Here is a 25,588-nt window from a genome sequence, read left to right on the forward strand (position 1 = left end):
GGGACACTACCTTAAAGGGGCAGGTCTGCTTTGCCTGGGCCTCCTTACCTGTAACCTATCTTCCTTCCACCTTCTAGGGACACCCCACCTTCCCAAATGCCTAGTTGCTAACCTCTTCCTTTTCCCACAGAAAGCAAAGGAGTCCAACACAGAGTAGAGTGGTAACATTTATTAGGAAGGAGAGACTTCAGTTAGACTCCCATGTCTCACACAGAAGAAACAGATGGTAACTGCCATTTCTTTCTTTCTTTCATTCTTTCTTTCTTTTGAGATGGAGTTTCGCTCTTATTGCCCAGGCTGGAGTGCAATGGTGCAATTTCGGCTCACCTCAACCTCCGCCTCCCGGTTTCAAGAGATTCTCCTGCCTCAGCCTCCTAAGTAGCTGGGATTACAGGCATACGCCACCATGCCTGGCTAATTCTGTATTTTTAGTAGAGACAGGGTTTCTCCATGTTGGTCAGGCTGGTCTTGAACTCCCGACCTCAGGGGATCTGCCCACCTCGGCTTCCCAAAGTGCTGGGATTACAAGCGTGAGCCACTGCGCCCAGCCAGTAACTGCCATTTCTAAAGAGGAAAGAGAGCAGGCAGAGGGTCCTGACTCCCAGGGGACAGGTAGTTCAGCTGGACAATGAGGGAGTATGAGATTAGGGTGGATAAGGACACTGCTCACCACCCTCCACTGAAGTTCAGTGGCTAAAATACTGCTACACCAGCCAATCAGTGGAAGGCTATCTTGCTCTCCAGGAGACACTTGGGATGTGGTTGGTGGCAGGAAGAAAGAATGTCATGCTATCTCTTGCTGCTCCTCCGGGTTTCTTTGCCGTTACTAACAGGGTTGCTGGAAGGGCCAGGCGGGCCTGCAGGTGTGTGGTTGGGCTGGCTTCGAGTGATTCGGGTGCTGGGTGGGTGGGAGGGAGTATGAGGGGGATGTGGGCCACCACCGGGACCTGGTGGGGCACTCAGTCCATTCCCATTCTGGTTCTCAGAGGCTAATTGTGGGAGGAGAAGAAACAAAGGAATTAGTTAACATAGGAGAGGGGTCCATCCCAAGGCCTGTCTCCATGCCCCAAAGAGTGGCACAGTCTTCACCATGCACAACTGCATCTTAATGCCAACTGGACCAAATGCAAAAGACTGTGGGCTGCAAGTATGAATGGAGCTCCAGAGAAGACTTACACGATCATTTAGGAAGTTGCTACATGAACCTCGGTACGGTATTTTTCTCTTGTAGTTATCTCACTATTATTGGGAATCAGACCTAGAATTAGCTGTTTAGTTCTAGGCTCAGGGACCTCTGACAAAAATGCCCCTTTACTGGGCCAGGCGTGGTGGCTCACACCTGTAATCTCAGTACGGTGGGAGGCTGACGCGGGTGGATCACGAGGTCAGGCATTCGAGACCAGCCTGGCCAACATAGTGAAACCCCGTCTCTACTAAAAATACAAAAAATTAGCTAGGTGTGGTGGCAGGCGCCTGTAATCCCAGATACTCAGGAGGCTGAGGCAGGAGGGTCGCCTAAACCTGGGAGGCGGAGGTTGCAGTGAGCCAAGATTGCACCATTGCACTCCAGCCCGGGCGACAGTGTGAGACTCCTTCTCAATTAAAAAAAAAAAAAAAAGGCCCCTTTACCAAAAGTGATTATAAAACTGGAGAAGCATGGCAAGGGGAAGGGCCTGAAGTCTCTGCGTTAAAATATGAGGCACTTAAAAAAAAGGTGTGTATGCGTGTACCATAATGATAATGTTCATTTTAGAAAATATAGATAAGCATCAGTGAAAAGATTATTATTCTTTTTTCTTTTTTTTTTTTTTTTGAGACGGAGTTTCGCTCTTGTTGCCCAGGCTGGAGTGCAATGGAGCGATCCCAGCTCACTACAACCTCCGCCTCCCAGGTTCAAGCAATTCTTCTGCCTCAGCCTCCTGAGTAGCTGGGATTACAGGCATGAGCCACCACGCCTGGCTAATTTTGTATTTTTAGTAGAGATGGGGTTTCTCCATGTTGGTCAGGCTGGTCTTGAACTCCCGGCCTCAGGTGATCCACCCACCTCGGCCTCCCAAAGTGCTGGGATTACAGGCGTGAGCCACTGCGCCCGGCTAGTGAAAAGATTATTACACGTAATCTTACCCACCAAAGCTAATAACAAGTCACACTTTTGTGTATATAAATATTTATTTTTTAATTTTTACTGTTTTAGAGATGAGGTCTCACTTTGTCACTCAGGCTGGAGTGTAGTGGTGTGATCATAGCTCACTGCAGCCTCAAACTCCTTGCTCAAGCAATGCTCCTGCCTCAGCCTCCCAAGTAGCTAGGATGATGGGTGTGCACCACTGTGTCTGGCTTATATTTTCAATGTTTGAAGCCAGGTGTGTGGGATGATTTGTTTGAGCTCTCACAACTCTGGACATACCACTGTCATTGAACTTAACCATGGCGTATTATAATCATTATCTCTCTCCTGTATAAACCACAAGCCCCTAAAGGCAGGTAGTGTGTTTTATTCCATGGCAAATAGTAGGTGCTCTAGAAACATTTGTTATATGAAGGCAGAGGTTTCCTTCTTGCATACAGTAGGGACTATGAACCCTAAATGGCATGGAAGTTATAGCCTAGTGGTTCTTTTTTTTTTTTTTTTGAGAAAGAGTCTCACTGTCGCGCAAGCTGGAGTGCAGTGGCATGATCTCAGCTCACTGCAACCTCCGCTTCCCAGGTTCAAGCCATTCTCCTGCCTCGGCCTCCCAAGTAGCTGGGATTACAGGCTCCTGCCACCACATCTGGCTAATTTTTGTATTTTTAATAGAGATGGGGTTTCGCCACATTGACCATGGCTGGTCTTGAACTCCTGACCTCAGGTGATCTGCCGGCCTTAGCCTCCCAAAGTGCTGAGATTACAGGCGTGAGCCACTGCGCCCAGCCAGTCTAGTTCTTAAACCATATCTCTACTGAACCCTGCTACTCCACTGGACTAAGATATCTGCAGCCCATGGCTGGGCGCGGTGGCTCACGCCTGTAATCCCAGCACTTTGGGAGGCTAAGGTGGGTAGATCGCCTGAGCTCAGGAGTTCGAGACCAGCCTGGGCAACATGGTGAAACCCCGTCTCTACTAAAATACAAAAAATTAGCCGGGCATGGTGGCGTGCACCTGTGATCCCAGCTACTCAGGAGGCCGAGACAGGAGAATCACTTGAACCCGGGAGGCAGAGGTTGAAGTGAGCCGAGGTCACACCATTGCACTCCAGCCTGGGTGACAGAGACTCCATCTCAAAAAAAAAAAAAAAAAAAAAATTAGCCGGGCATGGTGGCAGGTGCCTGTAATCCTAGTTACTTGGGAGGCTGAGGCAGGAGAATCACTTGAACCTGGGAGGCGGAGGTTGCAGTGAGCCGAGATCACGCCATTGCACTCCAGCCTGGTTGACAAGAGCGAGACTTCGTCTCAAAAAAAAAAAAGAGGGGTCTGGGAGAATTGGGTGAAGGAGGATACACTGAGAAAAGAGAGATTTGGAAAAGGAATGAGGGAAATGCATCTTTCTAGGCTGAGGAGAGTGGGAGAGCTAAGAGGACCAGTGGATGGAAGGGAACAGATTTACCTGGAGAGGCAGCAGAGGGTCCAGTGGTAGGCTGGGAAGCTGAAGGGTTGCTGTCGTTCTGCACCTGAAGGCACAGATTACATATTCAGATCCTGCTCCCTCCCATGCTTCTTGTCTTGATCTGCCCTCCTTTCCCACCATTGTGGCCACAGGACTCACCGCCTTGTTGGGTGCCTGCTGGGTGCTATACTCTGGGTTTGGCTCACTGAAGTTAGGAACCTCAGAATAAACCATACAGAATCTGCAAGGGAAGAAAGTAGCTAAAGCCTTGAATTCATCCTCTGGGCCACTGCTGGAGGCCTCAGAAAAGTCCAGATAGGTTCGGTGTGGTCACTCACACCTGTAATCCTAGCACTTTGGGAGGCAGAAGCGGGAGGATCACTTCAGCCCAGGAGTTTGGGACCAGCCTGGGCAACATGGTGAAACCCCATCCCTATAAAAAATACAAAAAAATTAGCTGGGTGTGGTGAAGCACGCCTGTAGTCTCAGCTACTTGGGAGGCTGATGTGGGAGGATCACCTGACCCCGGGAGGTCAAGGCTACAGTGAGCCCAGATCATGCTACTGTACTCCAGCCTGAGCGACAGAGACTGTTTCTCAAAACAAACAAACAAACAGAATAAGTCCAGAAATGAGGCTTGGACTGCACACCCTATGCTGCCTCCTTGCAAACCCCTTTGCCCTGGTGCTTCTTCATCCCAATCCCCAAGACAGCACTTACTCTCCAATCTTCTGCAGATCACCCCCACGGCCAGTATATAGTGTCAGACAACCTTTGAAAACTGAAGCGTACCTATGGGAGGCAAAAAAAGCAAAATTCAGTACTCAGAAGTGTTATAGGGACTGTTAACCCCACTCTTGATTGTTGTTGCCTTTGGAAGGCCAGAAGTCACCAGCTGACTTACCCTTTGGTGAGCCGGATAATGTCCCCAGGCTGGATCAGATTGCCAACATCGTCCCAGACAGAGATATTGATGCTGCCTGTTTTGTCCGCCACTTTGCAGGTCCGAACCTCATGCCCGTCCTTTGTCTTGGTCACTCGGCCTGAACGGAACAGATAAATCAAGGTGGGAGGATGGTCAAATAAATGGAGTGGTATCTCTCAGAAGGATGAGATGTGGATATTGGTGGAATGAGGGAAAAGGTGTACAAACAGGGGAAAGCCCAAATCCCTGGGGCATAAAGGGTTGGGATTGTGGAAGGGGTGGTGGAGGGTGGAGGTGGGAGTTCAGGGGCCAGCACCATGGAGAGGGCCCTGAGTGGAAAGAGGCCCGCGTCGCACAGGAGGTCTAGATCTGGCAAGAGTTCTATCTACCCTATACCTGACTGCAACTTTCTGTCCCAGGGTCGAAGAGAGAGATTGGGAGTGAGGAGTGTCTTGCAGCTTGCCTTGCCATCCCCATAGCAAGTTAAGAACGCAGACAGCGTTCTTCCCCTCCTGCCCCCCACCCCCATCCCGCGAACCCGCCACCCCAGTATAGACACCTGTCTCCAGCACAATGAAGATAAGGTTCAGATTCTTGAGCCCAGGCTTGATATCCTTCACAAAGGTCTCCGTCGTCATGCTGCCTGAGCCTCGGCACCCCACTGGATGGGGAATAGAGGATGAAGGCTCAATGCTTGGATCCTTTGCCCCCATGCTCCACTTCCCAAGGCCTACCTACCCCATTAGGCTGGGGTCAGGCAGCCTCAACCCCTCTAACCCTTCTAAAAGATTAAAAAAGAACATCCCCGGAGGCCTCCAACTTCAGGATCAGAATTTGGGGGTCTCTGGACAGGCTGCTTTGGGGCTGGAAGGCCCCCTGCCGGGATGCTCTTTTAGTCTCAAGCCGCGAAGTGGCGGAGCCGACGTAGACAGGGGTAGGGAACCCGGTGCACAGCCAGGGAGTAGAATCTTACTGGCCAGACCTTCCCGAACCCTCATCCCGACAACCCGGGACTCGGTCCATCCCCTCCCCTACCCGCAGCCCACCACCCACCCAAGCCAGCCGGCAGGACTGTGCACGCCGCTGAGCAGCCCGCAGGGGGAGCCACAGGCTCCGCTGCCGCCGGATGCTGCCCCGTGGAACGCGGGAGTGCGGACATTCCCGGAAGTTTCCCCCGGCTGGCCTCCTCCGGCCAATCAGCACCGCCCGGGCGCGCCCTGCGTCCCGCCGCCTGCCCTGCCCAGCCAATCGGGATCAGAGACTCGTGCGCCGCGAAGGGGGAGAATTTCAGGTATTAAAGGAACCTTGGAGATAGTTGGGTCTGTAGGGGGAAAAATCCACCACTAGAAGGCGCACAGGGCCCCCAGTTTTCCTTAACTTGGCTAGGGAGAATGCACTTAGGTTCTAAGACGTTTCTTTCCAAAGAGTGACACAATGGGAAAAGGAGCAAGGGCTTCGGAATCTGGCGGACAAAAGTTTGAATCCTGGCTCAATGCTTCACTTCATTTCTCGACTATTTAAACATATGTAATTCCAATTCCGCTAGGCGCGGTGGCTCACGCCTGTAATCCCAGCACGTAGGGAGGCATAGGCTGGAGGATAGCATGAGTCCAGGAGTTCCAGACCTGCCTGGGCAATATAACGAGACCCCATTCTCCACAAAAAGGAAAAAAAAGACAAAAAATATGTAATTCCATCTTACGAGAAAACGGAAGTTATATTTTAAAAAGTGCCTTGCACACAGTAGGCACACACGGTTTCCTCCCTTTTTATTGCTCTAACCGTTATCTTTGTTCCTGATTTGGGGTTCTCATCTTTAATGCACTACCCAGCTTGGTCAAGGTCTCTGGGAAAAGTGGCATTTACACCAGAGACAAAAGGCAGGCTCACCCTTCTTGGAAGAAATGGAACCTGCGACAAAGAGAGAAACATTGTTAGTCCCTTTTTTTTTTTTTTTTTTTTTGAAACAGGGTCTCGCTGTGTAACCCAGGCTGGAGTGTAGTGGTGCAATCTTGGCTTACTGCAACCTCCCACCACAGCCTCCGTAGTAGCTGGTACTACAGGTTCGCACTACCACCCTCGGCTAATTTCTGTATTTTTTTTGTAGAGACAGTTTCGCCATGTTTCCCAGGCTGGTCTCGGACTCATGACCTCAAGGGGTCCGCCCACCTCGTCCTCCTAAAGTGCTAGGATTACAGGCGTGAGCCGCTGCACCTGGCCCTACTACTCTTCCCCGCCCCGCCCCACCGCTCCACCCCGGCAAAGGAGTCTTGCTCTGTCGCCCAGGTTGGAGTGCAGTGGCGCGATCTCGGCTCACTGCAATGCAACCTCTGCCTCCCGGGTTCAAGCGATTCTCCTGTCTCAGCCTCCCGAGTAGCTGGGATTACAGGCGCCCGCCACCACGCCCGGCTACTTTTTTTGTATTTTTAGTAGAGACGGGGTTTCACCACGTTGGCCAGCCTGGGCTCAAACTCCTGACCTCGTGATCCACCAGCCTCGGTCTCCCAAAGTGTTGGGATTAAAGGCATGAACCACCGCGCCCGGCCATACTACTCTTATCTTACTTATCTCAGAGTCCCGCTAGAAGACAGCAGAAAGGAGGCCTGAAACTTTAGTTCCTTTTGGGACCTGTCAAATTGTCCACAAAAGGTAGCTAACTCTGTATTGTTGTGTATAAACAAATTACATAAAGATATGTGTGTATGTGTCTATTAATGTGCATTAGCATTTGCTTAGCCAATGTCCACAATAAATACCATACTATTTAATACCAGATTAGTCTAGGAAGTCATTTAATTGTAATGCCTTGGTTTGCTTAATTAATCCCTTATCTGCTCACGGAGCTCTTTAGGCTCCACATTGACTTCCCTTGGATCCCACGTTCTCTACCGCCCACATCCCCAACACCACGGTGTTGTAAGCTAAGGAAATCAAACCCCAACTCAGGAAGAGGGAAATTTTTTCTCCCTTCCTTCCTCTTAGGTGTTTCAGGGAACTCCACAAGTGTTCGGGGAGCCATCGTGGATACGGCAAGAGAGCGCCTGGGAGAGAGGCAGACAACCCGTTGAGCACCCCAGATCTAAGCTTTGCGGTCAGACTCCCTCACTCCCCACCCCGCGGCCGCCTTGTTAACTGCAATATCCATTCCCATGACAGGAGTCAAGGGGTTACGAAGCTCTGGGATGTTGACCAGGGCTCTGGAAAAGGGAGAGGGGCCGGACCCGCAGCAGGTCACGCTGCAGGCCTGCCTCTCCGCAATGATCTCGCAACAATCTGCGTCAGCTCTAAGACACAAGTCACCTGCACCCCTCCAAAGCGAAGCGTGGCCGGCCAGGCCCACACGTTTTTGCCGGGAAGAACATAGAGTTCTCCCTCCCAAATGGCTATATAGTCCTGGCTGGGACCATATAGACTCTAGACTAGACTTCCTGTCTAGAGTGGAGGCCTGGCCAGCCTTCGTCCCTCCTCGTAGGCAGCTCCTGGCTGCTGGTGTAGGGGCTGAGTTAAACAAAGAGGCGGGGTTTGGTGACGAGCTTCCGCCGGGTTGCGTAGCAGCGGTGGGCGGGGCAAAGGATCCGTCTGAGGCGGCGACGAGTGGTAGGAGTCTTCTTTCCCCTCCTTCCCCTTTCCCTTCCCTTCCCGGGAGAGGCTGGGACCCGGCACCAGGGCAGTACTGTGGCCGCTGCGGCCTCATCTCCGACTGGGTCAGGTTGCGGAGACTCCAGGCCGCTTCCAGGGCGGTGCGTACTGCGCCTGCGCGATCGTCCACCTAAAAGAGGGTGTGGGAAGGGAGGAGGTGATGTCCCAGGGGTATTGGGGCGGGGGGTTGAAATACTGGGGTTCAGGAGGAGGGATGGTGGTAGAGATAAAAATGTGAGAAGGGAGCAGCACTGGCGAGGAGTCGGGAGGTGAGAAGGGGGCTCTGGAGAACGGGTTGTTGGGGAAGGTCCATTGGAATAGGGGAGCTTTGAGAAGTGCGGGAGGGCGCCGGGGCTAGCTGGAGGACCGGCACCTGCAGACCTGGGGGAACAGCGTGGTGTTTAAATGGGCAATGATTGACGGGCCAGAAGGGGAGGAAGGGAGCATTCCGGGGGCCAGCCTGGGCAGGGGCGGTGGAACCTAAACCCCCGCCCTCGAAGCGCCATAGCTTGGCTCCTCTCCCATGCCTTGTCTTTGGCAGCCTTGTCCTCTCATTCCTTCCCCGCTCCTCACCCCCTCCCAGCCCTCCATGAAGGAATCTCACATTCTTCACATCCCTGCGCTTGGTTTGCAGCCTGGCTCTCTGGCAGGGTTCACACACCACACACTGGAAGGCCTTCCCTAACTCAGGACTTTGGGAAATTGGGTAGTGGGGAGGAGGGGGCTAGAGGAAGAGCAGAAAGCCAGGAGGGGTGAAGGCGTTTTGCTTGAGGGATTGACAGACTGCTTCCCCATTCAGAAACTTCATTTCATTTAATAGCAAGTGGGGCTGTTAATGAGGCCACTGTTCTTGGGGACTGGCCCGTGATAGTGTTATCCCTTTCTATACAGGGGTTTTAGAGTCTGACAATAGGGCAAGAGACTGATAGTGTTGTTGGCTGATAGTTTTGCCCCAAATAAGAATGTAGTGGACTAGTGGTAGGGAATGTGAGTGATGCAATGTTAAGCCGACCGACCTGTGGCTAGGCCTGCCTTCTAGTAAAAAGAAGGAACAAGCTTCTTTCAAGCGTTTCCTCTCCGACTCTCAGTACTCTAAATTTATTTTGCATTCTTTTTTTTTTTTTTTGAAACGGAGTCTCACTCTGTCACCCACGCTGGAGTGCAGTGGCACAATCTCGGCTCAGTGCCACCTCTTTCTGGGTTCAAGCGATTCTCCTGCCTCAGCCTCTTGAATAGCTGGGATTACAGGTACCTGCCACCATGCCTGGCTAATTTTTTGTATTTTTAGTTGAGATGGGGTTTCACTATGTTGGCCAGGCTGGTCTCAAACCTCTGACCGTAGCCGGGCGCGGTGGCTCACGCCTGTAATCCTAGCACTTTGGGAGGCCGAGGCGGGCGGATTGCCTGAGCTCAAAAGTTCGAGACCAGCCTGGGCAACACAGTGAAACCCCGTCTCTACTAAAAATATAAAAAATTAGCCGGGCATGGCTGCATGCACCTGTAGTCCCAGCTACTTGGGAAGCTGAGGCAGGAGAATTGCTTGAACCCAGGAGGCAGAGGTTGCAGTGAGCTGAGATTCCACCACTGAACTCCAGCCTGGGCAACAGAGTGAGACTCTGTCTCCCCACATCCCCCGCCAAAAAAAAAAACAACAAAACCCTGACCTCAGGTGATTGGTCCACCTCGGCTTCCCAAAGTGCTAGGATTACAGGCATGAGCCACTGCACCCAGCCTTATTTTGTATTCTGTTGCTACAAATAATCTTACTTGAGGATAACAGTATTCAGTATCCTTTCATATTTATTTATTTATTTATTTATTTTTGAGACAGGGTCTCACTCTGTCACCCAGGCCGGAGTGCGGTGCTGCGATCTCTGCTCACTGCAACCTCTGCCTCCTCGGCTCAGTTGACCTTCCCCCTTCAGCCTCCTCAGTAGCTGGGACTACAGGCACTCACGCCATCATGCCCGGCTAATTTTTGTATTTTTTGTAGAGACAAGGTTTCACTATGTTGCCCAGGCTGGTCTCAAACTCTTGGACTCAGGTGATCCACTCACTTCGGCCTCCCAAAGTGCTGGGATTACGGGTGTGAGCCACTGCGTCCAGCCTCCTTTCGTATTTATTATTTCATTTGATTTGCAGACAGTATGTATAAGGGGTGCGCGCGTGTGTGTGTGTGTATATATATGTGTATACACAGACACATATATACACCTTATATTACGCCGGGCGCAGTGGCTCACGCCTGTAATCCCAGCACTTTGGGAGGCCAAAGGTGGTGGATCATATGAGGCCAGTTTGAGACCAGCCTGGCCAACATGTTGAAACCCCGTCTCTACTAAAATATAAAAATTGGCTGGGCGCGGTGGCTCACGCCTGTAATCCCAGCACTTTGGGAGGCCAAGGCAGGCAGATCACGAGGTCAGGAGATCAAGATCATCCTGGCTAACGTGGTGAAACCCTGTCTCTACTAAAAATAAAAAAAAAATTAGCTGGGCGTCCTGGCGGGCGCCTGTAGTCCCAGCTACTTGGGAGGCTGGGGCAGGAGAATGGTGTGAACCTGGGAGGCGGAGCTTGCAGTGAGCCGAGATTGTGCCACTGCACTCCAGCCTGGGTGACAGAGCCAGACTCCGTCTCAAAAAAATAAATAAATAAATAAATAAAATAAAAATTAGCCTGGCATGGTGACACATGCCTGTGATCCCAGCTACTCAGGAGGCTGAGGCAGGAGAATTGTTTGAACCTGGGAAGTGGAGGTTGGAGTGAGCTGAGGAGATTGCATCACTGCACTCCATCCTGAGCGACAGAGCAAGACTCCATCTCAAAAAACAAAAAAGAAAAATAGGCCAAGCATGGTGGCTCACGCCTATAATCCCAGCACTTTGGGAGGCCGAGGCGGGCGGATCACAAGGTCAGGAGATTGAGACCATCCTGGCCAACATGGTGAAACCCCGTCTGTACTAAAAATACAAAAATTAGCTCAGCATGGTGGCACATTGCCTGTAGTCCCAGCTACTTGGGAGGATGAGGCAGGAGAATCGCTTGAACCCGGGAGGCAGAGGTTGCAGTGAGCCAAGATCGTGCCACTGTACTCCAGCCTGGCGACAGAGCAACACTTTGTCTCAAAAAAAAAATAACATATATATATAATAAATATGTATATATTATATATACCTTATATTAATATATAAGGCAGGTATCATTTTCCCTACTTGACAGTTGAAGCAACAGAAAAACTACAGCAGGGTTACTTGACTTGTTTAAATGTGTAGATTTGGGGGTGGGCGCAGTGGCTGGTGCCTGTAATCCCAGCACTTTGGGAGGCTGAGGTGGGAGGATTGCTGGAGCCTGCCCAGGAGTTCAAGACCAGCCTGGGCAACATGGCAAAACCCCATCTCTACCAAAAATACAAAAATTAGCCGGGCATGGTGGTGTGTGCCTGTGGTCCCAGCTATTTGGGAGACTGAGGTGGGAGGATTGCTGGAGCCTGCTGGGAAGGCGAGGCTGTAGTGAGCTATGATCATACCACTGTACTCCAGCCTGGGCAATAGAGCAAGACCCTATCTCAAAAAAAATAATAATAATTTATGTGGGCCAGGCGCGGTGGCTCACACTTGTAATCCCAGCATTTTGGGAGGCTGAGGCAGGTGGATCACCTGAGGTCAGGAGTTCGAGACCAGCCTGGCCAACATGGTGAAACCCCGTCTCTACTAAAAATACAAAAATTAGCCGGGCATGGTGGTGGGTGCCTGTAATCCTAGCTACTCTGGAGGCTGAGGTAGGAGAATCACTTGAACTCGGGAGGCCAAGGCTTCAGTGAGCCAAGATCGTGCCATTGCACTCTAGCCTAGGTGACAGAGCGAGACTCTATTTCGAAATAATAATAATAATTTATGTGAAAGCACTTTGGAAACATTAAAGCAGCATCCCCAGCCTTTTTGTGGAAGATAGTTTTTCCACAGACGGTGGGCGAGGGGATGGTTTTGTGATGGAACTCTACCACCTCAGATCATCAGGCATTAGATTCTCATAGGGAGTGGGCAACCTAGATCCCTCGCATGGGCAGTTCACAATAGGGTTCATGCTCCAATGAGAATCAAATGCCGCTACTGATCTGACAGGACATGGAGCTCAGGCCTTAATGCTCGCTTGTTTCCTGCTCACCTCCTGCTGTACGACCCGGTTCCTGATAGGCCACAGTCTAGTACTGGTCCATCTGGGGATTTGGGGACCTCTGCATTAAAGCATCATCCTGTACACGTAATGTATTATGGATCTATGCATTTTGCTTTTTTTTTTTTTTTTTTTTTTTGAGTCAGAGTCTTGCTCTGTCGCCTAGGCTGGAGTGGAGTGCAGTGGCGCGATCTCGGCTCACTGCAACCTCCGCCTCCTGGGTTCAAGCAATTCTCCCTGCCTCAGCCTCCTGAGTAGCTGGGATTACAGGCATCTGCCACCATACCCGGCTAATTTTTATATTTTTAGTAGAGATGGGGTTTCGCCATGTTGGCCAGGCTCATCTCCGACTCCTGACCTCAGGTGATCCACCCACCTCGGCCTCCCAAAGTGCTGGCATCACAGGCGTGAGCCATCGCAACCTGGATCTATGCATTTTGTAGTCACAGATTTGGAATCATTATTATTGGTAGTTATGTGCACTGAATAAAAGAATCTTAAATCTCCAACAACTCCTCTTCTCTACTTTTCCTCTTGTCCTTTTTTTTTTTTTTTTTTTAAGACGGAGTCTCGCTGTGTCGCCCAGGCTGGAGTGCGGTGGCGCGGTCTCGGCTCACTGCAAGCTGCAGCTCCTAGGTTCACGCCATTCTCCTGCCTCAGCCTCCCGAGTAGCTGGGACTACAGGTGCCTGCCACCTCGCCCAGCTAATTTTTTGTATTTTTAGTAGAGACAGGGTTTCACCGTGTTAGCCAGGACGGTCTTGATCTCCTGACCTCGTGATCCACCCGCCTTGGCCTCCCTAAGAGCTGGGATTACAGGCGTGAGCCACCACGCCCAGCCTCTCTTGTCCTTTTCTTTCCCCCTCCCAGCTATGTTCAAATCTACTGGACCCCGTGTGTGTGCTTCCTTAGCTGGTGAGCTCCCTCCTTAGAAGGTAGTCTTATTTGCCTAGCACTGAAAACTGTAGCGCTTAATGGAGTTGTCTCATCCTCCCCAACCAACTGCCAGATCCATCTGTCCAGTCTCCTTGCCAAGTGGAGGTAGTTCTCCTGACTCTCCTTTCTCTTCCTTGTTCCTATTACTAGAGTACTCCTGATTGTGACATCACATTCATCCCCTGGGCGATGGAGCTTGTCACTGGGAAGGAATACTCAGTCGGAGAATAGCCAACAAGATGGGTTACTGGGAGAATCTCTTCAGTGGCACTGAGTGGAGGCATCAGGGGGTTGGAGCCTTGTGAACAGGGAACCTGCCCCCCAACACTTGGAAGGTAAAGAGCTTTGATTCAGAATCCCATTCCAGGCCTCAACCCTCTTCTCTGTCGCTCGGGATTCCTTCTGCCCTTGAAAGTCCAGTTCTTAAAACTTCTTTCTGCAGAAAGCTTTCTGTGATTAATCTGTACCATTTGTTCTTTTTTGTATATTTACAACTTACATAAATTATTGACTTTTACTTGTTAATAATTTGCTTAATACGTTTATGTGTTTTTATGTGTTTTTTTTCCTATGTACTCATTGGGCTCAAGCCTACACCTTAGTTTGAGGACAAGGATTATGTGTTTCTTCTTTTTATTTTTGAGACAGAGTCTTGCTCTGTTGCCTAGGCTGCAGTGCAGTGGCATGATCTCAGCTCACTGCAACCTTCACCTCCTGGGTTCAAGCAATTCTCCTGCCTCACCCTCCCAAGTAGCTGGGATTACAGGTGCCCACCACCACGCCCAGCTAATTTTTGTATTTTTAGTAGAGATGGGCTTTCCATGTTAGCCAGGCTGGTCTTGAACTCCTGACCTCAGGTGATCCACCCACCTCGGCCTCCCAAAGTGCTGGGATTACAGGCATGAGCCACCGCGCCCGGCCAGTTGTTTACTGACCTCTTCTTTGGGTTTGACCTTTGGGAGCCCAAAGAAGGGGCATGGCGCCATTGCCGCTGTTTGAGTCCTTGCTCTTTTGGACCTCTCTCTCTTTTTTTTTTTTTTTTGAGACAGAGTCGTGCTCTGTCACTGGGCTAGAATGCAGTGGTGCAATCTCGGCTCACTGCAACCTCCGCCTCCTGGGTTCAAGCGATTCTCCTGCCTCAGCCTCCCAAGTAGCTGGGACTACAGGTGCGCACCACCACGCCTGGCTAATTTTTGTATTTTTAGTAGAGACGGGGTTTCACCATGTTGGCCAGGATGGTGTTGATCTCTTGACCTCATGATCCGTCTGCCTCAGCCTCCCAAAGTGCTGGGATTACAGGCATGAGCCACCATGCCCGGCCCTCTCTTTTCTTTATCCCCATCACCACCACCACCTAAGTTCAGTCTCTTACCATCACTCTCCTGACTCAGATGTTCTTCCGGTCTCCAGTTTCTCCCCTGTTAACATACTGATTCTAAAATGGAACTATTATCACATTCTTTTTTAAGTCCTTCAGTGGCTCTCTCATACCCTTCAGAATAAAGTCCAAAATCCTCACAGACTTTTCACAGCATGGCCCTTGCTTGCCTCTCCAGCCTTGTCTCTTGACAGGCCCTCCCTCCCACCTCTCAGGTCAGCCTTTTCTTGAATCACTTGAAATTCTCTGAACCTATCATATGCCCTCTTCTGGGCATTTGGATGTGCTATTTTATGTGCATAACACCCTAATGCCCTGCTCCCCCAACATTTAGCTGACTCTTGCCCTACGGGACACATTTCTGGTGACGCCCAGTCCTGGAAAACTTGTCAAAACCACCCTCTGCTTTCAGCCTGGGTTAGGTATTCATGTCTCTTGTCCTCATAAGGTCCTGTGTCTACTCTGAGTATTTATCACTTTATATTTTAAATGCGTGCTTATATAATGTCTTCCCCCATTAGAATTACATTTCTTTTCTTTTTTTTTTTTTTTAAGGCAGAGTCTTACTCTGTTGCCTAGGCTAGAGAGCTGTGGTGCAATCTCGGCTCACTGCAGCCTCTGCCTCCTGGGTTCAAGTGATTCTTGTGCCTCAGCTTTCCAAGTAGCTGGGATTACAGATGTGCATCACCACGCCCAGCTAATTTTTGTATTTTTAGTAGAGCTGGGTTTTCATCATGTTGGCCAGGCTGGTCTTGAACTCCTGACCTCAGGTCATCTGCCTGTCCCGGCCTCCCAAAGTGCTGGGATTACAGGCGTGAGCCACTGTGCCAGGCCTTAGAATTAATTTTTTTTTTTTTTTTAGAGACAGGCTCGCTGTGTTCCCCAGGCTGGAGTGCAGTGGCGCGATCTCGGCTCACTGCAACCTCTGCCTCCTGGGTTCAAATGCTTCTCCTGCCTCAGCCTCCCGAGTAGCTGGGATTACAGGTGCGCATACCACACCCAGCTAATTTTTATATTTTTAGTAGAGACAGGGTTTCACCATGTTGGCCAGGCTGGTCTTGAACTCCTGACCTCAGGTGATCCGCCTGCCTCGGCCTCCCAAAGTGTTGGGATTACAGGCGTGAGCCACTGCACCTGGCCAGAATTAAATTTCTTGAGTCAGCTTCCACCGAGCCAAATGACTGCTGCATAGTAGACTCCCAGTAAATATTTGTTGGATAAATGAATGGATCTTGGCAATGACTGTATGTTTGTCACATATTTGTAGGCTTCTTCTGAACTGGCCTCTTTTTCCTGTTGTCCTTTCAGGACCTGGGTTTCAGTGATGAGACATGGGGTATGATGTAACCCGTTTCCAGGGGGATGTTGACGAAGATCTTATCTGCCCTATTTGCAGTGGAGTCTTGGAGGAGCCAGTACAGGTGAGTTGGTCTGATGGCAGGTTTGGTGGGGCAACAGGTAGCAGTGGAACTAGTAGAAAATATTCATGGGCAGCGGGACCCATGGTGAAGTCACTGTGTTCTTCTCTCCACCCTCACCCAATAGAGATTTAGGTCAAAGGAGTAATGGTGACTACAAGAATAAGGCCTTCCAGAATCAATCTAGAGGTGGATGCCACAGAGATCCAGTGGTTCAGATTTTTTTCTGAGGTCACTCTGAAAGATTTCTCCTGTAAAACAGTCAGCTGCTTGTTTCTGTCTTGTGATAGTAGCTGGGTAGCTTCCTTTCCTCTACAGGAACTCTTACTAGGTTCCATCTTCCTGTCCGTGATTGAACTTCTGGACTCTCCTAATAAGTTCTCTCTGCATTTTTATGATGTAGTGCTTCAGGTAATCAGCCAGGCTCCCTGCAGGCCTCTTCTACCTGCCTACTGTCTAACAAATAGGAAGGCTGGGCACAGTGGCTCACACCTGTAATCCCAGCACTTTGGGAGGCCAAGGTGGGTGGATCACGAGTTCAAGAGCCATCCTGGCCAACATGGTGAAACCCCGTCTCTACTAAAAATACAAAAATTAGCTGGGCGTGGTGGCACACACCTGTAGTCCCAGCTACTCAGGAGGCTAGACAGGAGAATTGCTTGAACCCGGGAGTAGGAGGTTGCAGTGAGCCGAGATTGCGCCACTGCACTCCAGCCTGGGCGACAGAGTGAGACTCCATCTCAAAAAAAAACCCAAAAACAAATAGGAAGTGGGGAACTGTATGTACTGACCTATTTTTTTCCTGGGATCTACTGAAAAGACCAGCTTTTGATGCAGCCATGCACTCTGCATTTTGATGTGAAAGCTGCCACCTTCAGTAGGTCATTTCTCTGCCAGCCTTGCCAGACCAGAGTCAGTTGTATCATCCTGGGGCAAGTATGAGGAGAAGCTCACGATTACCAGGCAAGTACAATGAGTGAGGTGAATCCTTAAGAGTTGTATTCATGGGACAGCATCCTCCAGGATCCTTATTGCCCTCATTCTGTAAATACCAATTAATCCTTTCTCTTTCCTGGCTATCTAGAGATTATCACATTTTCCAAACCAGGACACTAGGCAATGAGGTTTCATGGCCCTTCCCCCATTCACTGCTCACCTAACTCCCAGGGGCTCCCCTTGAGCCTTTATTTTTTCTCCCAGTACTCCAAAAGGAGTACTGATGCCTTGAGCTGAATAAAATTCAGACTGCATTCCAATGGCAACCAACTCTGGACCTGTCTTCTTTCTAGGCCTTTGCAGTCTGCTGCCATTAGAGGCATATTAGATGGGTGTGGAGCAAGTCATCAAGTAGTAGTGTCAAGAGGTCACAGGGTGTGTCAGGTTCCCTCCTCACCCTGGCAGGGCCTTGTCTGTTTTCTGGCACTATCATTTTAGGCAAGTCACTTATGGAAAGGTGAGTCGTAGTTGGTGACAGTCTAGTCAGAAGCCACCCATCTACCTCCAGGCTTTATCTTCTGAGGAGCAGAGCAGGCAACCGTCATGATGCCAGGTTCCCAGACACATTTCTAAGGTTAGAAGGCTCCTGCTAGGGATGCTGATTTCCCCACATCATAATTACTTATTTTTTGAATAGGTGAAAAATGAACATAGTTCAGAAATCAAAAGGTATACAGTGAGAATTCTCACTTCTGTCTTTATTACTGTGCACCTAATTCCCCCAAAGATAACTATTTTTATTAGTTTATTTGGTATCCTTCCAGTGTGTCTTCAGGCAGATATAAGCAAATATGAATAGATGTCTGCATATATATGTATTTGTGTATACATATGTATATATGAATATATCTGTGTTTCACCATGTTGGCCAGTCTGGTCTTGAACTCCTGATCTCAAGTGATCTGCCTGCCTTGGCCTCCCAAAGTGCTGGGATTACAGGCATGAGCCACCGTGCCCGGCCTTATTTAGCTTTGTTTTGTTTTGTTTTTTTGAGATGGAGTCTCACACTTTAGCCTAGGCTGGAGTGCAGTGGCATGATCTTGGCTCACTGCAAGCTCTGCCTCCCGGGTTCACGCCATTCTTCTGCCTCAGCCTCCTAAATAGCTGAGACTACAGGCACCCGCCACCATGCCCGGCTAATTTTTTGTATTTTTAGTAGAGACAGGGTTTCACTATGTTAGCCAGGATGGTCTCAATCTCCTGACCTCATGATCCACCCGTCTCAGCCTCCCAAAGTGCTGGGATTACAGGCGTGAGCCACCATGCCTGGCCTAGCTTTCTTACATTGAATTTTTGCCAGTAAATATGTCCTCCTCCTCTCTAAATCTATCATCTGAATTATCCTTCAAGACCCATATCAAATTCTGTCCTCTTCATAAATACCTGCCGTGATTGAGCTAGCCTGAAAAGACCTCACCCTCCTCTGGACATTTTTGGCAATTATTGTGTATGCAATCCAGATGGCAATTAATAATTGGCTGCCTTGTGTCATCTGTCCTATTGTCCTAGAATATCATTTGTATCTCTTATTGTTATATAACTTTTTACTTGTTTGTCTTGTTTCACAACTCATTTTTAATCTTGAGCACAGGGAATATATATATATATATATATATATTTATTTATTTATTTATTTATTTATTTATTTTGAAACAGGTTCTGGCTCTGTCACCCAGGCTGGAGTGCAGTGGTGCAGTCTTGGTTCACTGCAACCTCCGCCTTATGGGCTCAAGCCATCCTCCATCCTCCCACCTCAGCCTCCTGGCTAGCTGGGACTATAGGCACGTGCCACCAGGCCCAGCTTTTTTTTTTCGAGATGTGTTGCCCAGGCTAGAGTGCAGTGGTGTGATCTTGGCTCACTGCAACCTCCACCTCCTGGGTTCAAGCTATTCTCCTGCCTTAGCCTCCTAAGTAGCTGTGATTACAGGCATGCGCCACCACCCCTGGCTAATTTTTGTATTTTTAGTAGAGACAGGGTTTCACCACGTCGGTCAGGCTGGTCTTGAACTCCTGACCTCATGATCCGCCTGCCTCGGCCTCCCAAAGTGCTGAGATTACAGGCGTGAGCCACCGCGCCCGGCCTACGCCCGGCTAAATTTTGTAATTTTTGTAGAGATGGGGTTTTGTCATGTTGTCTGGGATGGTCTCAAACTCCTGAGGTCAAGCAGTGTGCCTGCCTTAGCCTCCCAAAGTGCTGGGATTACAGGCATGAGCCACCGTGCCCAGCAGGAAACGTATCTTAAGCCTGTCCCCTACAATGCCTTGCCCGTAGTAGATCTATACTTTGCTGTGACCCAATGGACCTCTTGCCGTAGAGGCTGCTCAAAGGCTTGATTGGCTTTGTAGAGTTATCATATCCAGGCTCTTAGGTCCTGCTAATTCCCTTGTGCCCCTTTTGCCTTGTTCTCTCTTCTAGGCACCTCATTGTGAACATGCTTTCTGCAACGCCTGCATCACCCAGTGGTTCTCTCAGCAACAGACATGTCCAGTGGACCGTAGTGTTGTGACGGTCGCCCATCTGCGCCCAGTACCTCGGATCATGCGGAACATGTTGTCAAAGCTGCAGATTGCCTGTGACAACGCTGTGTTTGGCTGTAGTGCCGTTGTCCGGCTTGACAACCTCATGTCTCACCTCAGCGACTGTGAGCACAACCCGAAGCGGCCTGTGACCTGTGAACAGGGCTGTGGGTGAGATTTGTTCCCTTCTGCCCCACATGGATAAAGGCCATCTCATTTATGCCCCTGTCTCTGGCTGCCCTCCTCACTAGCTGAGGAGGTCTCTTTGGCATGTTGGCAAGGAGTATTCTTAGCCTCCTTGGCTTCCTGCTCTAAGATCTTACTTTCTTGCTGCTTTTCCAACTATAATCATTTTGCTCTTGCTTTAACAAAAGAAGGGGCACAGCAATTTAGTAAATTTGTGTAATAACATTAAAGGTTGATTGACTCTATTCTTCCCTTTCAGTCCAATACTACTTTCCGTTTGTCAGGTTGACTGCTATAATTGCCAGCCTTCTCATATTTCCTCTTGCCCTATTTTTTTATTTCTGTGGGTTATGAAATATTTGACTAAATGTTGATAGCTGAAGGGCATGTTAGCTCACACCTGTAATCCTAGCACTTTGGGAGGCCGAAGTGGGCAAGTCACTTCAGGCCAGGAGTTCAAGACCAACCTGGCCAACATGGCAAAACCTTGTCTCTACTAAAAATACAAAAATTAGCCAGGTGTGGGGCCGGGCGCGGTGGCTCACGCCTGTAATCCCAGCACTTTGGGAGGCCAAGGTGGGTGGATCACGAGGTCAGGAGATTGAGACCATCCTGGCTAACACATTGAAACCCCGTCTCTACTAAAAATACAAAAAACTAGCCAGGCGTGGTGGCGGGCGCCTGTAGTCCCAGCTACTTGGGAGGCTGAGGCAGGAGAACAGCATGAACCTGGGAGGGGGAGCTTGCAGTGAGCAGAGATTGAGCCACTGCACTCCAGCCTGGGCAACAGAGCGAGACTCCGTCTCAAAAAAAAAAAAAAAAATTAGCCAAGTGTGGTGGTGCACGCCTGTAATCCCAGCTACTCAGGAGGCTGAGGCATGAGAATCACTTAAAACCAGAGGTAGAGGTTGTAGTGAGCTGAGATCGCGCCATTGCACTCCAGCCTGGGTGACAGAATGAGACTCTGTTCCCCCTAACTAAAAAGTAAAAAGAATGTTGATAGCTGGGGCTGTGAATATAGGGCTTCTCTGAAGGAATAAGTGCACAGGCAGAATCTGTAGGAGGAAAAGGAGAGCTGTGCAGTAGATAAAAAGAGTGTGTCAAGATAAATAAATAGGCCCCGTGCGGTGGCTTACGCCTGTAATCCCAGCACTTTGGGAGGACGAGGCGGGCGGATCACCTGAGGTCAGGAGTTCAAGATCAGCGTGGCCAACATGGTGAAACCCCATCTCTACTAAAAATATAAAAATTAGCCAGGTGTGGTGGTGGGCACCTGTAATAATCCCAGCTACTCGGGAGGCTGAGGCACAAGAATTACTTGAACCCATGAGGCGGAGGTTGAAGTGAGCTGAGACCGTGCCATTGCACTCCAGCCTGGGTGACAAGAGTGAAACTTGGTCTCGAAAAAAAAAAAAAAAAGTAAGAGGCCAGGCGCGGTGGCTCACGCCTGTAATCCCAACACTTTGGGAGGCCGAGGGGGGCAGATCACGTGAGGCCAGGAGTTTGAGACCAGCCTGGCTAACATGGAGAAACCCCATTTCTACTAAAAATACAAAAAGTTAGCCGGCCATGGTGGCGCGCACCTGTAATCCCAGCTACTCGGGAGGCTGAGGCAGGAGAATCACTTGAACCTGGGAGGCAGAGGTTGCGCTGAGCTGAGATCATGCCATCGCACTCCAGTTTGGGCAACAAGAGCGAAACTCCATGTCAAAAAAAATAATAAAAATACAAAATAAAATAAATTTAAAAAATAGATAAAACACTTGTGTCTTGATTGGGGAAAGAAATTTAAGGAAAATAGACAGCAAAGGGGCAAGTAGGAAGCTTGGACGAAGAAAGTGAAGGGAATAAACAAGAGGGAGGCCTGAAATGAATGTTAGAAATTTTGGGTAGGACAAAATCTACTTAGCAGTTATCTGCCACAGAATAGGCCATTTGCATACATGTCCCAGGGATCACCTCTGTTCTGCTCTTTCCCCACCCTGGTCTGCAGCCTGGAGATGCCCAAAGATGAGCTGCCCAACCATAACTGCATTAAGCACCTGCGCTCAGTGGTACAGCAGCAGCAGACACGCATCGCAGAGCTGGAGAAGACGTCAGCTGAACACAAACACCAGCTGGCGGAGCAGGTAGGCCGCAAGACACGGGGGAGAACATATCCCTCATATGCAGATAACTGCCTGCCTGTGGGTAATAAAAACCAGTTGTGAACACACAGACCAGTGCTTACACTTGTGAGCCTAGATGAGTGGATATTCTGCCTGTGGCTTAGCAGGGAATCAGATTGGAGCTCTCCTTGACTTTTCTTCATCCCATTCATAGCATTAATTCACCTAACAGTTATCAGATGCCTCCTCTGTGAAGGCACATTTGTAAGTACTAAGGAGACAGCTGTGAGTGAGACAGTCTTATCCCTGTCTTCCTGAAGCTTACAAACTGGTTGTTCAGATCTCTCAGTTGCCCTCATTCTTGGATAAACTTTTGTCTTTTTTCTGCTGTCTGCCTTAACCATTATTCCTGTTCTTCTTCCCCACAACAGAAGCGAGACATCCAGCTGCTAAAGGCATACATGCGTGCAATCCGCAGTGTCAACCCCAACCTTCAGAACCTGGAGGAGACAATTGAATACAACGAGATCCTAGAGTGAGTGTCACTCAGGACGTGGAGTGATCTCATGTCCTGACAACAAGGCCTGAAAGGAGGAAGAGCAGGAGAGTAGCAGAAGGAGGGCATTGGAGAGCTGGGCTGGGGGTCACTGCTTCTCAGATATTGGCATTAAGGACAGGGGCAGAGGAGAAGAGGATAACCCTTAGCTCCACTACAGGATGTCTTATGCGTTTGGGTGGATGGAGGGAAAGCCTGCCCAAGGATGCACTTTATCCAGAATTAGGTGAGTACCCATGTACAAAGCCGTGTATTAAAGGCTGTGGAGTGCTAGGAGGGCCAAAAAGAAATAGAAGATATCGTCCTGTCTTCAGGTAGCTTACAACCCAGAGAAGAGGAGGCAGAGTGCAAGTCCAGGAAAGTGATCTCTAAAATGCAGCAAAAACAAGCGAAGTATACAAGTGAAGTCTAAGATCTCTTTCAGTTCTGGAGTCCTATACAGTTCATAGACTAAACTGTAAGTGTGAATCAATATATACAGGGCAAATAGTGCTGAGTGGGACATAGGATAGAGGAATAATTGTTTTATTCACTAAACATAGAGCACTAACTGTGTTAGGCGCTATATGTGCTAAGTATTGGAATTTCAAAGAAAAGTAACAGAGACAGAGTGCAGACTTGTGGAATTTAATCTGGTGAGTAACATGTGGTGACTCAGTTGGGACCAAGTGGGGAAAGATTTGGGGTTTCTGAGCCAATGATGGAAGGAAAGAAGGAAGAATAGGTAAGCTGAGTGCAGAGTGGGTAGTTATTTCTATTAGCAGAAAAAGCCAATACAGAGAAAGGAGATGAGCTGGAATGACCATCTTTAACCACCTCCACACAGGTGGGTGAACTCCCTTCAGCCAGCAAGAGTGACCCGCTGGGGAGGGATGATCTCGACTCCTGATGCTGTGCTCCAGGCTGTAATCAAGCGCTCCCTGGTGGAGAGTGGCTGTCCTGCTTCTATTGTCAACGAGCTGATTGAAAATGCCCACGAGCGTAGCTGGCCCCAGGGTCTGGCCACACTAGAGACTAGACAGATGAACCGACGCTACTATGAGAACTACGTGGCCAAGCGCATCCCTGGCAAGCAGGCTGTTGTCGTGATGGCCTGTGAGAACCAGCACATGGGGGATGACATGGTGCAAGAGCCAGGCCTTGTCATGATATTTGCGCATGGCGTGGAAGAGATATAGGAGAACTCGACTGGCTATCAGGAAGAGATGGAAATCAGAAAATCCCATCACTCCAGCAGCTGGGACCTGAGTCCTACCCACCATTCTTAATACTGTGGCTTATACCTGAGCCACACATCTCCCTGCCCTTCTGGCACTGAAGGGCCTTGGGGTAGTTTGCTCAGTCTTTCAGGTGGGAAACCCAGATTTCCTCCCTTTGCCATATTCCCCTAAAATGTCTATAAATTATCAGTCTGGGTGGGAAAGCCCCCACCTCCATCCATTTTCCTGCTTAGGGTCCCTGGTTCCAGTTATTTTCAGAAAGCACAAAGAGATTCAATTTCCCTGGAGGATCAGGACAGAGGAAGGAATCTCTAATCGTCCCTCTCCTCCAAAACCAGGGAATCAGAGCAGTCAGGCCTGTTGACTCTAAGCAGCAGACATCCTGAAGAAATGGTAAGGGTGGAGCCAAATCTCTAGAAATAAGTAGTGAGGCCGTTAATTGGCCATCACTGATGGCCCTTAGGGAAAGACTGGACCTCTGTGCCAAGCAGTATCCCTGTTCAGCCCACCTTAAAGGTGTAGGCACCCACTGGGTCTACCAGTATGCAGGTTGGGATACTGAAAATTTCCAGATGAGCTCTTCTTTCCTACAAGTTTTCATAATTAGGGAATGCCAGGGTTTAGGGTAGGGGTTAATCTGTTGGGGGTTGATGTGTTTAGCAAGAAGCTACTCCTAGCTTTTGCTAAAATATGGTTGGCACTGCCTCTTGTAGCACAGGCCATAATTGTTCCATAGACCCCTCTCTAGCCCTGTGACTGTAGTTAGTTACTTTGATAATTTTCTTTGGCCATTGTTTGTTTATATTTCACAAACTCCACCTACTGCCCCCCCCCTCTTTTTTTTAAGAATGGCCTGATCATGGCTATCTCAGCCACATTGTTGGCAATTTAATTTATTTACTTCCTTTTTTTTTTTTTTTAAGAAAGGAAAAAAGAAAAAAAAATCAAACTTGAAACTTTTCTTTTGATGTTCCTATTGTGGGGGTTCTGGATAGGGTGGGACAGGGATGGGGGTGTGTTTTATATTTTTTCCTTTTCAGCACAACCTTTGGCTTTAATATAGGAAGAGCCAAGGGAGTCCTCGGCTGAACTTACGATATCTGCCCCAAACCTCTGTAACCCCAACTGAAATGAGGAGCTTCCTCTCTTCCTGTGAAGGATATGACAGTCCAGCATCGATGCCTGTGCCCTCTGGAAAAATTTCCTCCTAGCCCTTCCAGGGCCTTATCATAAAACTCTGGATTTAGAGTATTCATTTTGAAGGTAACTCCCCCTTCCCCAAGTTTCCTTGGAGCTGTATAGCTGGGTTCTAAGCTTCACCATGCAAATCAGAAATTTTATCTCTAAGTACAGGCTGTGCCGTGTCTCACCCACACCCCCCTGGGGACTTCAGTTCCATTTCAGGTTACCTGGGGTATACCTTGATCCCTAGAGTGACTGGCAGAGTAAGAGAAGGGGAGAGATAATAGGTGTGATTATTTTAATATGGAGGTGGGAGTGTGGTTGGAGATAGAAAGGCTCCTCCCCACCATGTAATGGCTTCCTCTCAGAATTTTATTCCAGGCTAGCTTGCTGCAGGTCTGGGTAGTTGGATCATGGCTCCACTGGGATTGGGGTGGAAAGCTTGAGGGGAGTAGGGTTCCAGCTCCGGGACATTGTGCTCAGGAATTTGAAAACGCTGCTATACTTACTCTGGTTACTACATTTCTTCCACTCCCCTTTCCCCTACCTGCCTTAACCAAGGCTCATACTGTCCTGTCCTTACCCTAAGATGGAGCCAGGAAGCTCAGTGAAAGGCTTCCCTACCCTTTGCACTAGTGTCTCTGCAGGTTGCTGGTTGTGTTGTATGTGCTGTTCCATGGTGTTGACTGCACTAATAATAAACCTTTTACTCAACTCTCTAAATTCTTCAGCATTACTCCCTTTCTTGAGAAGGTTTCCTCTCTGCTTTTG

General features: G+C 49.3%; 2 protein-coding genes across 8 annotated transcripts; one reads left to right on the forward strand and one right to left on the reverse strand.

The window, feature by feature from the left end:
• Positions 1-154: 154 nt before the first annotated feature.
• On the reverse strand, positions 155-8,014 carry NABP2 (nucleic acid binding protein 2). Of its 4 annotated transcripts, none has more exons than XM_024347776.3 (8): positions 7,810-8,014; positions 6,292-6,420; positions 5,069-5,170; positions 4,489-4,627; positions 4,305-4,376; positions 3,744-3,825; positions 3,585-3,648; positions 155-989 (listed from the first exon to the last, which is right to left on the reverse strand). In XM_024347776.3, the coding sequence occupies exons 3-8, from the start codon at positions 5,145-5,147 to the stop codon at positions 790-792; spliced, it is 636 nt and encodes a 211-aa protein (XP_024203544.1). In that variant the 5' UTR covers positions 5,148-5,170; positions 6,292-6,420; positions 7,810-8,014; the 3' UTR covers positions 155-789. The 4 variants fall into 4 exon arrangements, with proteins under 4 accessions (XP_024203544.1, XP_063642636.1, XP_016778695.1 ...); XM_063786566.1 differs by having other exon boundaries at positions 6,400-6,420; positions 7,810-7,936; XM_016923206.3 differs by lacking the exon at positions 6,292-6,420 and having other exon boundaries at positions 7,810-8,000.
• Positions 7,853-25,540, forward strand: RNF41 (ring finger protein 41). Of its 4 annotated transcripts, none has more exons than XM_509139.9 (7): positions 7,853-8,106; positions 13,407-13,591; positions 15,943-16,055; positions 19,465-19,736; positions 21,745-21,880; positions 22,291-22,394; positions 23,242-25,540. In XM_509139.9, the coding sequence occupies exons 3-7, from the start codon at positions 15,966-15,968 to the stop codon at positions 23,591-23,593; spliced, it is 954 nt and encodes a 317-aa protein (XP_509139.1). In that variant the 5' UTR covers positions 7,853-8,106; positions 13,407-13,591; positions 15,943-15,965; the 3' UTR covers positions 23,594-25,540. The 4 variants fall into 4 exon arrangements, with proteins under 4 accessions (XP_509139.1, XP_001169244.1, XP_009423416.1 ...); XM_001169244.8 differs by having other exon boundaries at positions 8,040-8,249; XM_009425141.4 differs by having other exon boundaries at positions 8,078-8,305.
• The last annotated feature ends 48 nt before the right edge of the window (positions 25,541-25,588 follow it).

Source organism: Pan troglodytes, chromosome 10, assembly GCF_028858775.2.
Source record: "Pan troglodytes isolate AG18354 chromosome 10, NHGRI_mPanTro3-v2.0_pri, whole genome shotgun sequence".
In the NCBI taxonomy this organism is placed as follows: domain Eukaryota; kingdom Metazoa; phylum Chordata; class Mammalia; order Primates; family Hominidae; genus Pan; species Pan troglodytes.

What these genes read in the sequence shown, in the direction of transcription:
- NABP2 (XM_016923205.3), bottom strand. Translation starts at nt 5,668, where the DNA reads ATGTCCGCACTCCCGCGTTCCACGGGGCAGCATCCGGCGGCAGCGGAG. An exon ending in GATCTGCAGAAGATTGGAGA is followed by an intron (nt 3,826 to 4,304) that starts GTAAGTGCTGTC and finishes CTTCCCTTGCAG; the next exon opens with ATTCTGTATGGTTTATTCTG. An exon ending in ACCCTCTGCTGCCTCTCCAG is followed by an intron (nt 990 to 3,584) that starts GTAAATCTGTTC and finishes TCCCACAATTAG; the next exon opens with CCTCTGAGAACCAGAATGGG.
- RNF41 (XM_509139.9), top strand. Translation starts at nt 15,966, where the DNA reads ATGGGGTATGATGTAACCCGTTTCCAGGGGGATGTTGACGAAGATCTT. An exon ending in ACCTGTGAACAGGGCTGTGG is followed by an intron (nt 19,737 to 21,744) that starts GTGAGATTTGTT and finishes CCTGGTCTGCAG; the next exon opens with CCTGGAGATGCCCAAAGATG. An exon ending in GAATACAACGAGATCCTAGA is followed by an intron (nt 22,395 to 23,241) that starts GTGAGTGTCACT and finishes ACCTCCACACAG; the next exon opens with GTGGGTGAACTCCCTTCAGC.